Here is a 15,427-nt window from a genome sequence, read left to right as displayed (position 1 = left end):
TCTTCTTATTTTTGAAGGGTATTATACAGCTTGAGAAAGAGTTGGCCAATCTAGGAGGAGCCTGTGCAGCTGCTTTGATGAAAAAAGATCTGGCACTTCCCATTGGTAAGTCTCTCTTAAATAACATAATTTTTTCCATGATAATTTATTTATATTATATTTTGTGAATTACTAATATTCTGTGAGTTTATCTCCAGTTGGAGATAAAATTTGTTTTCACTTTAAGGCTAAAAATTAATCAACACAGATAAATAGTGCTGTTTTGCTGCCCACTCTACTCCCTTATGTATAGGGAGTAAGGAAATCCAGTATTTAAATCTGACCAATGCACCCGATTTACAGGTAGAGTACCAGGTATGAGCTATGTTCTCCAGTTTCTTAATGGTACTTCACAAATGTTCAGGTATCTTACTATTTGTTTTTCTTATCACTATTCTTTCTCAGGACACTCCACATCAATCATTAAGGAACAGCAGCTGTGGTGCTGACTTGTAAAATGTGCAATTATTTGTTTAAAATTAAGTGGCCATGAATATCTGTAGATCTTGGAGCCTAAAATAATTCTTCTCCAAATTTTAAAATTATCAAAAGTATTACATTACTTCATAAGCAGACATAGTACACACGTTTTCAATAATATAAACACACTTTAAAAAGTACCACAAGTGACAAAAATGAGATTCAGCAAAAATGACTGGAGCAGAATATTGTGACTGAAGTAGAACTAGGAAGAGAGAAATCCTAATTCTGAACTCTCACTAGTTTTATTCTGTAAAAGCAACAAAGAATCCTGTGGCACCTTATAGACTAACAGACGTTTTGCAGCATGAGCTTTCGTGGGTGAATACCCACTTCTTCGGATTCACCCACGAAAGCTCATGCTGCAAAACGTCTGTTAGTCTATAAGGTGCCACAGGATTCTTTGTTGCTTTTACAGATCCAGACTAACATGGCTACCCCTCTGATAGTTTTATTCTGGCGCAACTCCATTGTCTTTAATGGAGTTATTCTTGTTTACAGAAGGCACACAGTTTCTTATAAGGTGGCTATATGACTGTTTAAATTCACTGCAAGGTTCAGATTAGTGATTGGCTTGTTAGGTTAAATGTAAGCAAAGCCACTAAGTGTTCACATATTGCAAATGAGTGCTTAATAGAAAGAGCATATTAATGAGAAAGGGAACGTATGTTTTTGAGCTTGTAACTGCACACTGATCAAATAGAATTTTTTAAAAATCAGATATTTTCTTGTGCGCTTGAGCATGCAGATCTCTTATTTTCAGTCACAATAGGCACTTCTCGTAAATATTCATTTAGCTCTCAAGAGTATGTTAGGCAATTCTGTAACTTTGATTAGAATCCCTCTTTCTTTGACCCTTGGATTAGAGATAGTTAAAACTTGCTTCCATTGATGACCCTGCTTACCAACTGCTCCCTTTATTCTTCCATGCAAGAGAAAAAAACAGAAATGAGAATGCTCCCAACTTTAATTTCCTGGCTTTTCTAACAGTGAATTATCTCTAAAGACGGTTTTTGACTAAAATGCAATTCCCTCCTGGCTAAAGGGGATACTTCTTAGACTTTGTATAGTCTTTTTTTATAAAATTGGTGTTACTACCACAGTTCTGTGACCTTCCCTGTTCGCTACTAGCAGCTTGTTCAAGACCGAGGAGCAGCCTTTAATTTTATTAATTTTGAGGGGCAGTAGTTGAGCAACCTTTAGTTCTCCTCCTTCTCCTGGATTGGGTATTGAGCAGTGAAGTAGTCTCAGCTAGCACTCTTGTGCCTGCTAGCTATGATTCTCTGCCCCCATTCATGCATAGCGGAGCTGTTGCACAAACACCAGACTAAATTCAAGCGGTGCTCTGTCTGTGAAGCAGCTGTACAGTCTCTTAGGAGAATAAATTGCGTTTGGGTGGCAATGCTTGCAAAGGCTAAAGTCTTTAAAAAATAAAATAAAATAAAGGTGGGGGGAGGGGAACAAAAGAAAAGATATAAATGACCTCAGAGGTATTCATCCTCTTACTCAGACATCTCCTTCTCTCCTGAGGAAAGGGAGCAGTCATTCAGACTCTGATCAGGATGTGAAGAAAATGCAACAAAGTTGTTTTTGTTTTTTTTTCCCTCCTGCTACGTTTGAAATCATGTGCAAAAAGGTTGCATTCATAATCCATATCCAACTTAAGAAGATGCTAGAGAATAAGCCTTTTAAATCCCCACCTGGGACAGCAATCCTGCTTCATCCATCCTTGTAGGATGTGATCAGAGAGGAATAGGTAACGCCTATAAGGATAGGTGCATAAGCAGGCATTCATTTAGATATTACAAGCTGCAAGAGCCAAAAAGTGCCATTACAGATATACCAAAGATCAGTGCTGCAATAGCATCTCTAGCAAAATATATGATAAACCTGCTTGAAGGGGATGTCTTTCACAAAGATTCAGTGACAGAAAGGTGAAAGCTCAGCAGCTGGATGTCACATCTGGCTTCACCCCTAGAAGGTTGATGCTCATTCCAAATAGATTATCTGCTCATCTAAATTCACAGCCTCTCCCCTCTGCAGGGAACGAACCTTGACAAAATAATGGCAGAAAGCACTGCCAAACTGAAATGGATCCTCTCCACCATGCTCTGAGGACAGATAAAAACACTGCTTTAATCCATCCTTCTCACAAAAGTACCAGAGGAAAGACAACAGTTATATGAGGAGAAAACCCTGGAAATGAGGTCTGAGTGGAAAATCCAGAGATGGATTTTCTAAATGTCCACTGTGACAACAAACAAATGTGCCTCTACTGAGACCTGAACCTAGGAAGCAGAATTTCCCATTTCTCAGAAGAATGGTCTTGATCAATGGTCTTGATCAACGACAGACAAGGGGGTGAAAGAGGTAGAGTGTCCCTCAAACTAAGGGCCCCACTACATCCCATCCTCAATCCCCTACCTTGAAGTGACCCCATCAAATATGAGCTGGTGTTAAATGAAATTTCACATCTCCTGGATATAAGAGCAATAAAAAGAGTTCCCACAGAAGAAAGATTCTTAAGACCATACTCCATTTTCTTTCTTGTCCAGAAGCGTGAATGGGTGGGAGGGGAAAAGTTGGATCCATTCTGGGTCAACAAATGGATGAAGAAAATAAGATTCCCGATGGAGACTGTAGCTTCAATGGGAGCATTCCTGTCTCAAGGGGGCTTCCTTGCTTATGTGGAGCTAGCAGATGCATATCTCCATATTCCCATATGACCATTCCACCACAGATTGCCAAGACATACTTATGGCATGGCCCACCACCAGTATCACACATTTCCTTTCGTCCTTTTATTGGGCCCAAGGCTCTTTACCAAGATGCTGGTGGTAGTAATAGACTCAGATCTCAGTGCACTCACCTTTATGCATAACTAGATGACTTCTTGGTCAGAGCTTTGACCAAAACAGCAGCAAGGAGAGCCACAATCCAAACACTGGATTTGCTTCAAGCACATGGATTTATGATAAACACTAAGAAGAGGTCCTTGATTCCCTCCACGAAAGTAGTTCACCTGGGAGTGGAAATACACTTCCGTGGCAAAGATCTAGCTATCACTGGACAGATTCCACAGGATCCAGAATCTGATATCCATGTTAGTAAACTGTGAAATTCTGACCATAGTTCAGTGTCTACAGCTACTCGTCCTTCTGGTTTCATGAATAGGAATCACCTCAAGGGCAGGGTCCCATATCAGGTACTTCCAGTCCTTTCTCTTGGAAGTATGGAACCATTAGAGGATCAGGTATTGGTTCTGAACCACGTGCTGAACTCTCTCAGATCATCCCTGGGTGGTCTTCCCATTAGCCTTCCAGATCCATAGGAACTCCCAACTGATGCCAACCTGATGGGATGGAGACACATTTGTAGCACAGGACATGTCGTGCAAGGCACCTGGAACTCTGGGGAAAGGAACCAGAGCATCAGCCTGTTGAAACTCTCCACGGAAGTTCCAGAACTACCTACAGAGCAAGCGTGTTCTGGTCCAGCTGGACTATGTGACCACTGTGGCTTACATCAACCACCAAGGGAGATTAATGAGCATTAATCTATATAAGAAGTGAATGGAGATAATGAAATGGGCAGAGAAGACTCTCCCTTCCATAAGAACAAATACACATCATAGAAGAGCTGAAACAAAAGACAGACTGATTTAGCACACACACAGTCCAACGACTGAGAATGCTGCCTAAATTGTGAAGTCTTCATTCTGATTTTGCAGAATTTGATCTGGCATCAACCTGTTTGCCAGTTGCAAGAACAAAAAGTAGCTGAAGTACTTCATGGGGGAAGCAGACTTCAAATCTGTGGGTATGGAGGCTCTTTTGCACAGATTCCCATAAGGCCTGCTGTATGCATTCTTGCCCTTCCTACTTCTAGGAAATGTGATCCAGAAGACAAGGGGAGAAAAAAGCAAAAGTGATAGTGGTAGCTCTGCACTGGCCAAGGAGACCATGGTTCCCTGGTCTGATAGAACTGCAATTGGAATCACCACTGCAGCAACCGGTGAGACTGAGCATGCTTTATCAAGGCCCACTCCTCTATCAAGAGCCTGACTGTCTACATCTGGTAGCCTGGCTATTGAGAGAGATATATTAGTCATGCACGGACTGTGCTCCAAAGTGATTGGAACACTACTTTCCTCCAAGCGAACTTCAGTACTAAAGGCCTACTTCATTATTTGGACTATATCTTGCTTGTGGTATCAAGAACACAATACAAATCCCAAGGATCCTTATATCCCAGTGTCACAGTTCAGGGTAATCGCACCTGCATTTTCCCTCATGGGTTTAGCAAGGACACTCTCACACTTCAGGCTCTTGTCTTTCTTGGGTGGAGACCTGCATCTCTCTTCTTCCTGTCAGAGTTATTTTCAGGCTGACCAGTTCCTTGCTTTCACTGTGTTATTCCCAGAAAAAGTCAGTCTGCCTAAGCAGTCCTGTTTACTTTCTTTTCAGAAACTAATAACAATGTAATTACCAACAGTTATAAGTGACAGTTTTTTTTCTCAGAAAGCATATTTTATTCTTAAGGTGAAAGCACTACAGAGACAACATTAAAAACAATAAAAGAACCTACATGCATGCTAATAAGCTTACTAGAGATTACCCCCTACAACATGTGCTCTGGCAGGAGCCGCCACTCAAAACCGTGCCCCACAGGTTTTTCTTTGGTTTCAAGTTCCTCATTTTCTTTGCTCAGAATCTGAATTCAGTCTTATGGGGCCTCAGTAGGCCAAAGTCCTCCCAACCTTTCCCCAATGATTGCGGCCTTCTGTGGACTGGAGGTCCTGTCTATTTGCTGAATCAGAACAAAAGCTCTGGCTCAATTTAAACTCAGGTGTTTATCCCAACTTCCTTTCTCTGACTTCTTTTCTCTAGAGAATCCAGTTTGAGCCTATGAAGAGACTGTGACTAGGTAATCAGCAAAATAATGTGGCCCTTCCCCAGAGTGAAAGTTCAAAGGGCTTATAAATGGAGGAATTACATTAGCATACCCCTCCTCCTAGAGGGGTTACATTCAATTTCACAATAACACAAACAATTGCATTTTTAACAGAATGGACCTCAAAGATACTAAACTTGGATAAACCTTACTGAATTATTATATATTTGTCACACCTGGTTACCCTGAACTTTCTTCAGTAAAGCATTGACAGGAGACTTACGTTCATTGCTCGCTGCTTCCAATGCGTATCAGAATTGTGGGAGACGCTCAGCCTCAGAATGCTAAATTTCTTACCTGATAATTTCCTGTCTGCTAGGAGCATCTCCCACAATTCCACCTTCCCTGGATGGCTTCCTAGTGAAGGGGACAGAATTTAATTTTGTTAGTAATGCTTGTAGGACATAGTCTATTTGTTATGGGTTGGCACTGAAATTATTGTTACCAGTCATACTCTGCCAGTTTTTACACAGCTTTGGCATGAATCATCTGGCAACAGGCTGGAGAGGGGGGCATGACTAGTATGGGCTGTGCTACAGCTTTGAACTGCCCCCTGAAACTATAGATAGGAAGGGAATCGCCCATACATATCAGAATTGTGGGAGAAGCTGCTATCAAAAAGGAAATTATCAGGTAAGAAATGTACCATTCTTCTAGAAAACCTTTTCCCTGAAGCAAGCAGGTAGGTAACTGCCTATGCAAATGATGGCAGCTTCAGCAAAAGCAACTGGATGTGAACTTCAAAACCAGAAAGCATAATTAACTGTCTTGACTTACAGTGAGTCCCAAATTTAAATAAGTACTTCCATAATAATGTAATTAAAACATCTAGATGTTCACCCATCATCTGTCCTGATGCTCTCACCTAGCCTCAGTGGGTACTGCTGATTAGGTTAGAAAGACAACAAATAGGTATGACTGCTTGCAGTCTAGCTCTGCAGTTCTACTTGATTCTGTTGAGAGGACAAGACTGACTAATCTATAAAAAGAGCAAAACAGTAGCCTAAGAAAAAGGCTCACTCAAAAAAGGAGCAAGCACCTCAACCCTGTTCCCCAAATAATTTTGAAACCATTTTAAAGGTGATCAAGGCACTTGGCCTTGAAACTGAGAGAGATGACATGTAGCTACCTGCAGGCTATAATTTACTCAGAGTTTAAAGAAGAAAATGGGAAACCTACTAAATACTATGGTAGCAAATAAGGGGGGAGTAAACAACATTTTAAAATCCCTCATTAGATGCAGCAATGGAAGTCCACAAAAAGTATAACATAATCATGCAGGAGAGAATTCTTGTTTAGGAAAACCATACAAGAAGGTAGACGTGACCTTGAGACAGAACTACAGGTTGTCATTGGCATCTCTTCATGTCACCTCAACATGAGCATGATTTTTCAGGGTGGTTGTTACTTGGTTTATGGAGTTCAGGAAAGTTACTTCCCACAAATACAGATTCCTGTCTCTCAACTATCTGTAGCATTCATCGCAGACATGTCCATGGACTTGTGCAAATATTCCTCTAGTTCCATAGCTAACAAAGTGATGTGAAGGTACCTATATCTGCAAATTTGGATATCTGATACTCTTCATAAACTTTTAGCTTCAGCCAAGTTCACAGAAGATTATTGTTACAGTTCCTTCCTGACAATTTATCAGTAGGTCTGAGCCCCCGCTACATAAAAAAATCCTCTATCCAGGAAACTGACATGTGGCTGAGGGCTTGTCTTCACTACCAGGGAGATTGATGCTGCTGCAATCGAATACCTGATAAATCAACGGCAGAGCACTCTCTGGTCAACCCCAGTACTCCATCTCCCCAAGAAGATTAAGTTAAGTCTACTGGAGAGCGTCTCCCATTGACACAGCACAGTGAAGATACCAGGGTAATTTGACCCACGCTATGTCAAATCCAGCTACGTTATTCACGTAGCTGGAGTAGTGTAACTTAGGTCAACTTACTCCAGTAGTGAAGACAAGCCCTGAGCAAGTTGTCACTGGGGAAAAAACTTGTTGCCAAAATTGTTTTGTTTTCCACTGTTAGGGCCTTGATATCTGAACTATCTTTATCTAATTTCTTATGTGGCTCCCATTGCTCTATTCTGAGTGCCTTCTACAAGTAAAAATGACAACAATAATTTTATTCCATTTATCCCTGATGACAGGAAAGTGCCTTGAGTTGTGGGGTTGTTTTTTTCCTAACTTGCCATATATAAATAGGAAAGTGAGAGAACTGAGAGAGGGATGGGTCAGGTCTTTTTCTTCCCTGCAAATGTTAAGCAATTAGAGAGTTTCCCTTTTTAGGGGAATAGGCCAGAGAGCAAAGTCTCTGTTTTTTTCTTTTTGTTGTTTTTTTTTTTTAAATTGAGCCACTTGTTTAGATGTTTAAGTATGGATTTAGGATGCTTATTTTAGGCAACCATTTGTGAAAATTTTTACTGTTGGTATTTTTTTTTAAAATCCCCCATCTTTAAGTTTTCCTTTATTCAGTCACACGTGTGGTGAGCACAGGAATACCAACACATTTCCTTAGCAATATCTGCATTTTTAAAACATGCAACAATAATGTTTAATCCACTGAGATAAGTATCTACACCAGAAGAAAAATCTGGAATTGCAGGATCTCAGTAGTCCTCTCTTTTTAAACCATTGCACCTCCCCATCCTTCTGCTTTTTTAACTATTAAGATAACAACCCTAGTGTCCAAGCTGGGATGGAAGGGAAAGTTTAGCGTATAAGGCACTGGAATGGGACTCAGTAGACCTTAGGTACAATTCCTGGCCAGTCACAGGTGTCCTATGTGACCTTTGGGCAAGTAATGTCATCTACTTTATGCCTCAATTTCCCATATGTAAACATTTTCATAGTATTTCCCTACCGCATCAGGAGGGCTGTGAGAATAAAATCCATTTATGACTGCAAAACTATGGTGATGAAAGATATATATGTAGAAAGATGGCAGAATTTGGGGAATTAGGATGTCTGAGTTTTGGCTATCAGTAGTGGACCAATACAGTACATTTTACGTGGACAGGATGGTTTAGAAGATTTCAGGAATGCTTCCTGATTAAGGTGACATCTACATTCAACAGGGTCTTGAAGATAGCACTCCCTTTTGTCCAATGCCAGCTAGCTTGAAGTAAAAATAATGGCACTGCATGGAAGTGTGACGGGCAGTTAATTAAAACATACATCAGCTGTTAAATATGTAAAAAAAAAAATCCACATTTCTCTTTTTTGCTTTTTTTCACACAAGGAGGCAATGGCTAATGACCCTTTTTGCGGGTCACTTTTTATTTGCCTATCTGAAGCATATGAGAAACACTATAAGGACAGTGATGGGCAACCTGCGGCCCGTGGGCCGCACGCAGCCTGCCAAGGTAATCTGCTGGCAGGCCGTGAGACAGTTTTTTCACACTGACCGGCCGCAGGCACAGCCGCCCACAGTTCTCAGTGGGCGCGGTTCCCTGTTCCTGGCCAATGGGAGATGCAGACAGCCATGCCTGGGGGCAAACTATCTCATGACCCGCCAGTGGATTATCCTGGCGGGCCGCAGGTTGCCCACCACTGTATTAGGATTTTGCAGCAGGTATCAAGATGGTGCACTCCACAAGATTGATGATATCATCCTCTACAGACACAGCGCCTGTACTAATTAAAGAGAATAAAAAAGCAAAGTAGCATACCAAACAGCTACAATTGCCTGGATCAGTATATTTAATGGACATTCTTCATTATTTGATTATACTGAGTGGATTTAGCTTCTGATACAGATGTCTACATCTGTGGACATTTTTAATGCATTAGAACTTGAGTCCTTCTTTTTCTGTTCCTCTCTTATCTCACTAATGATTACATCCTGTGTGTGCAGAATTGCCTGACATGTTTTTGAAAGGGCAGAAAAATGTTGTCCTTACCTGTACATTTCTTTTCTCGAAAATAGCATGTTTGTGAATTCTGACCACCCTGGAATCAAAGTTTAGAATTATGTTTCTGAGAAAAAAGTATGGAATACTGTTACATTGAACACATTTGGATTTAATTTTACAAAAGAATTAATAATTGGCTAGCATTATCATTATTATGTTTTTTAAAACAGTTATTTGTATAAGCTCCTCTGAGGAGCATTTGGTGGATAGGTCCTAACTACTGCGATCTGGAAGTCAGATCGAACTGCCTCCAAAATCCCTGGAAGGTAGACCACCTACCCATATGCACAGAATTGCCAGACATACTGTTTTGGAGAAAATACATTTAAAGATATAAGAATACATTTTTCTTTATATAAATTAGTGTCATATTTGTTTGTGCACTAAATTATACCATACTGCTTGTTTACAGTGTTGCACGAAAGTATTATTTTATCTGTTCATTAAGAAGTGCTGCGTAACCTTAGAACATTTTCACACTGCTGGGCTGAGTAAAATGAGTAAAGTTTTTTAAGTTCATAACAAGGTTCTCATATAAAATGCATTGCTAAATGGAATTAGAACCAAATTTTAAATACTGAAACTATGTAGATTTATCTTGATGTTTATATTAACCATATATGCATTTCTATTTATTTGTACAACAGCTAATGAATTTGAAGAAGATCTTGAGATTCTTGAAGAGGCTGCATTGCAGGTATAGCATTGCTTTTAACATCGCAAGGCATTTTGGTGCTAACTTCCATTGTCACTTTCTTTTTGCTAAAAGAACAGGAGTACTTGTGGCACCTTAGAGACTAACACATTTATTTCAGCATGAGCTTTCATGAGCTACAGCTCACTTCTTGCTGATTGCCAAAGAAGAAACCTGTTTGGAAGATGTTGGCAGTATGAAGGAAGCTAACTCATTATTAGTAAATACAGTAAAACTGCTTTTGAAACCTTCAAAGAAAAGGCTCTTAAATCAAGCTAGTGGGTCATAGTGTTTCATTATTTACTGGTATAAACATGATTGGCTGGAGAGCTCTGGCTAAGATTTTCAAAAGTGAATAGTAATCTTGTATATCTCAATTGTTATGTGCCCAACTTGACACTTCAGAGGGGTCTGATTTTTTTCAAAAAAATATGCTAAGTACCCAACCTCTGAAAAATATGCCCCTTCAAGTTGTCTCATCGAGCACCCAAAAGCACTTGTCATTTTTTAAAGTGACTTCTCCCAAGACTGATATTTTGGAGACATTGCCTTTTGGTGGAAGAAGAGTAGGAAGGCATACATCTTGTCATCATGGAATGAGAGGACTGGAAGGGACCTTGAGAGGTCATCTAGTCCAGTCTCCTGCACTCATGGCAGGACTAAGTATTATCTAGACCATCCCTGACAAGTGTTTGTCTAACCTGCTCCTAAAAGTCTCCAATGATGGAGATTCCACAACCTCCCTGGGCAATTTATTCTAGTACTTAACCACTCTGACAGGAAGTTTTTCCTAATATACAACCTAAACCTCCCTTGCTGCAATTTAAGCCCATTGCTTCTTGTCCTAAGAGGTTAAGAACAACAATTTTTCTCCCTCCTCCTTGTAACAACCTTTTATGTACTTGAAAACTGTTATGTCCCATCTCGGTCTTCTCTTTTCCAGACTAAACAAACCCAATTTTTTTCAGTCTTCCCTCATAGATCATGTTTTCTAGACTTTTAATAATTTTTGTTGCTCATCTCTAGACTTCCTCCAATTTGTCCACATCTTTCCTGAAATGCGGTGCCCAGAACTGGACACAATACTCCAGTTGAGGCCTAATCAGCGCGGAGTAGAGCGGAATTATTACTTCTCATGTCTTGATTACAACACTTCTGCTAATACATCCCAGAATGATGTTCGCTTTTTTTGCAACAGTGTTACACTATTGACTCATATTTATCTTGTGGTCCACTGTGACACCCCCCTGCCCCCCGAGATCCATTTCCGCAGTACTCCTTCCTGGGTAGTCTCTTTCCATTTTGTATATGTGCAACTGATTGTTCCTTCCTAAGTGGAATACTTTGCATTTGTACTTATTCAGTGTCACCCTGTTTACTTCAGACCATTTCTCAAGTTTGTCCAGCTCTCTTTGAATTATAATCCTATCCTCCAAAGCACTTGCAGCCCCTCCTAGCATGGTATTGTCCACAAACTTTAGAAGTGTACTCTTTTTATGCCATTATCTAAATCATTGATGAAGATATTGAACAGAACCAGACCCAGAACTGATCTTTGCGGGACCCCGCTCGTTATGCCCTTCCAGCACGACTGTGAACCATTGATAACTACTCTCTGGGAAAGGTTTTCCAACCAGTTATGCACCCACCTTATAATAGCTCCATCTAGGTTGCTTTTCCCTAGTTTGTTTATGGGAATGTTGTGTGAGACAGTATCTGAAGCTTTACTAAAGTCATCCTTTGGTAGTTCTTAATAGCTGATTGACTTAGCATAGAGATTCTTTTGTATTATCTTATTTCTGATTCAGAGGGGTAGCCGTGTTAGTCTGGATCTGTAAAAGCAGCAAAGAATCCTGTGGCACCTTATAGACTAACAGACGTTTTGCAGCATGAGCTTTCGTGGGTGAACACCCACTTCGTCGGATGCAAGTAGTGGAAATTTCCAGGGGCAGGTATATACATGCAAGCTCTTATTGTAATGGTGTAGCGGAGCGAGACTCACTGGTGCGGCACCTCCTGCTGGTCGTCTTGGGAATTAGCTCTTATCCAGCTCCGCACGCCCTCTGCAGGCCGGTGTCTTGCCTGCCTTAGGCCCCCATGTCTCTCCCTTACCCCGGTGCCCCTTTACCTTGGTGTTCTGCCCACTGCAGTACCCCTACACACTGAGTCTCCCCTCCCAGGGGAACCCCCAACCCTCTACACCCACCTTGCCTCAGTGTCTCCTGCCAGTCGTCATCTAGCCCGTGCTGGAAGGATCACTGGCAAGGAGGTTTGGACCAGCTGCCTCTGCCTAATCCAGGACTGTACCTCTGCAGCCTCAGTACCTTCTTTAGGCCTTGCACAAGGCCTGAAGCCTGGGGAGTTACCAGGCTGGAGCTCCCCAGCTCCTCTTGCCTTTCCCCAGCACTACTCTACCTCAGGTAGCCTTCTCTCCCAGGCAGCCAGGTCCTTCTCTCTTCAGAGCTAGAGAGAGACTCACTCAGCTCATGGCTCACAGCCCTTTTATAGGGCTAGCTGTGGCCTGACTCAGCTGGCCACACCTGTAATCAGCTACTCCCTCAGCTGCTTTCACTCCTTTCTTTCCAGCTGCAGCCCTCTCCAGGGCTGCTTTTAACTCCTGTTCTGCGGGAGTGAGAGAGCTGCCCCACTACAGTGGGATACAAAGCCTTTTAAGGTCTACATTTGAACACCACATAGATCAATAATGAGCCCAAATTATCATTTGACAGCCATTAGATAGGTCCATTGTCCACTCTTGGTTTATTTTGGGTATGTGTATACTGCAATTAAACACCCATGGCTGGCCTGTGTCAGTCAACTTGGGCTTGCGGGACTCGGGCAACAAAGCTGTTTAAGTGTATTGTAGGTGTTTAGGCTTGGGCTGAAGTCTGGGCTCTGGGACCCTCCCCACTTGTCAGGTCCCAGAACCTGGGCTCTAGCTTGAGCCTGAATGTGTACACTGCAATTAAACAGCCCCATAGCCTAAACCCTGTGAGTCCAAGTTCACTGACACAAGCCAGCCATGGGCATTTAATTGCAGCGTAGACATAACCATAGTGTCTTACATGGAGCCATGTGTCTATTTACTTGTTAGAACTGGGGTCTCATTTTCATAAAAAGAAGCAGTATTTATTACCAGTTGATTTAAACTGTCATATTATATGGAAGTAAATTATCTTGTTGGGTGAACTCATTGATTAGAAAGTTTTTCCTAAACCGGTGGGGGTGAGTGAATATGAGAATATGGACAAAAGGAGGGCATCCTAGTACTTGTGCGATAGTATTTAGAAGAAAGCTAAGGATTTTATGGAAGTGTTTATGATCTGTTTAATATTTACATTAAACTCTCATTATAGTAAAGTTTCTCAGAACATATATTCAAACATAAATATTACAGAATGGAGCTGCGCCTTATTTATATGTTTTATTAAATATAGTATTTTTGAAGTTATAAAATTATTTTTCTTTTGAGTATTGTTGGTGTGACTTTAACTCATACAGGTGGCTGAGCTGTGTGCTTACCTTCTGTGTAGCTAACAGCCCATGGCAAATCAGGATAAATGATCATCTCCCTCCTTTCTGAGTTTTTTGAAGGCAGTGCCCCCGTTGTTTCCAAGTTTATAGTGGAGAAGTAGCTAGTGCTATAGTTTAACACCATTTAGGGGGCCTTGAATCGGCCTCAGCCACCAGGATGGTAAAAAAGGGGAAAATCTAGAAGAGGAAAAACTGTTCAGGAACAACAAGCCATGCCTTTCAGTGCTGGGATGTAAATGGCCAAGCCTAGTGGTTAGCATAGGACCAGAGGCCAGGTGCTCATGCAAGCTGAGGTTCAGAATGAGGAGGTCAGGAAGCAAGAGTCAGATACCAAGAATCATGTTGAATCAGGAAACCAGGAGGTCAGGGTTAGGAGACAGGTGTGGGTAGCACTGGGTGAGCATTCCAAAGCAGGGTGGAGCCCAGTTATATGGATGACTACTTCCTCCTTCCAACTTAAGTAGGGTGAGCCAGCCATTCAGGAGCTCCAGTGTTTCACCAGTTGGGGCCCAGGGTTGGAACCTTCTGTCTGAGCTGGGCTTCAGGGAGTTCCAGTTCTAGCTGATGCCCGTAAGCAGTTGAATGAAGGTTTGGATCATGACGACCCTCAGGATCATGACACCGTGCCTTGGCTGCCGCATTTTTTTTTTCTTCAGTCTTCCCTTGAATGGACCACTAAAGCAGGACAGAGGGAGCCTGTATTAGCACACTGCTGGTGCACGGTGTGCGACAGTATTCTGGCACTCCTCTGCTCTGAGCTCCTTCCTCACTTAGTCACTAGCACAGAGGAGAGTACAGTTGAACGGGGTACTCTTTCCACTCTTCAGACTCTCCTCTTTCTCCCCACCCCGCATGGGAGGAAGGAAGAGAGCAGTTAAAGGACAAGGAGTTCAGATGGGAGGAGGTGAGCCACTTTCTGAGGTGAGACATTGGATCCAGGGCAATTCCCTGGCCTATCCAGCTTCTCTCCTCCCCCTAGAAGGGATCTTTTATATTGTACCCCATCAAAAATAAGTTCCTTAATATGGATTCTTCTCCATTGGCTGTATCTCCAGCCCCTTACTTAATTTCTTTTGGGACATTTTTACTGATGCAAGTAGAAGAGCTACTTGCAATATTCTCCTGGAAGTGAAGAGGACTCTTCTACCAGGAGAGTCAAATCTACCTTTTTTTCCTGTCAGCACTCCTCCCCCAGACCCTGAAGTGGATTTATCTTTTGTGAGATGACACACAGCATCAAGATTTCCCTTATAAAACAGAAGATATCAGAGGAGGTGTCAGTAACAAGCCCATGGGCAGTTGTGCCCAGTGCTTACAGCAGGAATAAGGTCTAGTGGCTAGAGCAGGAAATGGTAGCCAGGAATTGGAGCCCAGGTTCAGATCTAGAGTTAGTGGCCAGGTTCTAGAGCCAAGGGTTGGAGCTGGAGTCAGGAGCCAAGAACCAGAGCCCAGGGTCAGAACCGGGTTACTTGCAATGAGGCAAGGCAGGAACAGGGCTGGGTCCCAGGCTGGGAATAAGTAGGTACAGGACCTGTCACAGCCATGGGTAAATGCTATGAGCAATCACTGAACTACTGGTACTTCTGGGTTTGAGTCAGTCTTCTGGCGTGTAGCCAATTAGACAGCCCTACTGCAGGCCAGCTGTACTAGTTAGGTTGCCTGGTGACTGACTCTGCTGCAAGCCCTGGGTCCACACTGGCACTGCTGCAGCCCCTCTTTTCTGTTAGGAGAAGGCCTTCCTCCTTTTATGCAAAGGAGAAGAGGTTTTCCATGATCACTGTACTGTCACTGAGAGTATGGCAA

At 42.1% G+C, this 15,427-nt stretch overlaps 1 protein-coding gene across 11 annotated transcripts in view; it reads left to right on the top strand.

Moving 5' to 3' along the window:
- Positions 1-15,427, top strand: part of MYCBP2 (MYC binding protein 2) — a 432,876-nt gene that overhangs the window by 260,187 nt on the left and 157,262 nt on the right. For all 11 annotated transcript variants that reach the window (XM_039512057.1, XM_039512192.1, XM_039512052.1 and 8 more), the window contains 2 exons: positions 18-105; positions 10,044-10,093. In XM_039512057.1, coding sequence (XP_039367991.1) covers positions 18-105; positions 10,044-10,093 — 138 coding nt within the window. The remainder of the gene's footprint in view (positions 1-17; positions 106-10,043; positions 10,094-15,427) is intronic.

This window comes from Mauremys reevesii, linkage group 1 (genome assembly GCF_016161935.1).
Source record: "Mauremys reevesii isolate NIE-2019 linkage group 1, ASM1616193v1, whole genome shotgun sequence".
NCBI lineage: Eukaryota > Metazoa > Chordata > Testudines > Geoemydidae > Mauremys > Mauremys reevesii.
Note: the sequence above shows the minus strand (reverse complement) of the source record. Positions and strands in the feature narration are given on the sequence as shown.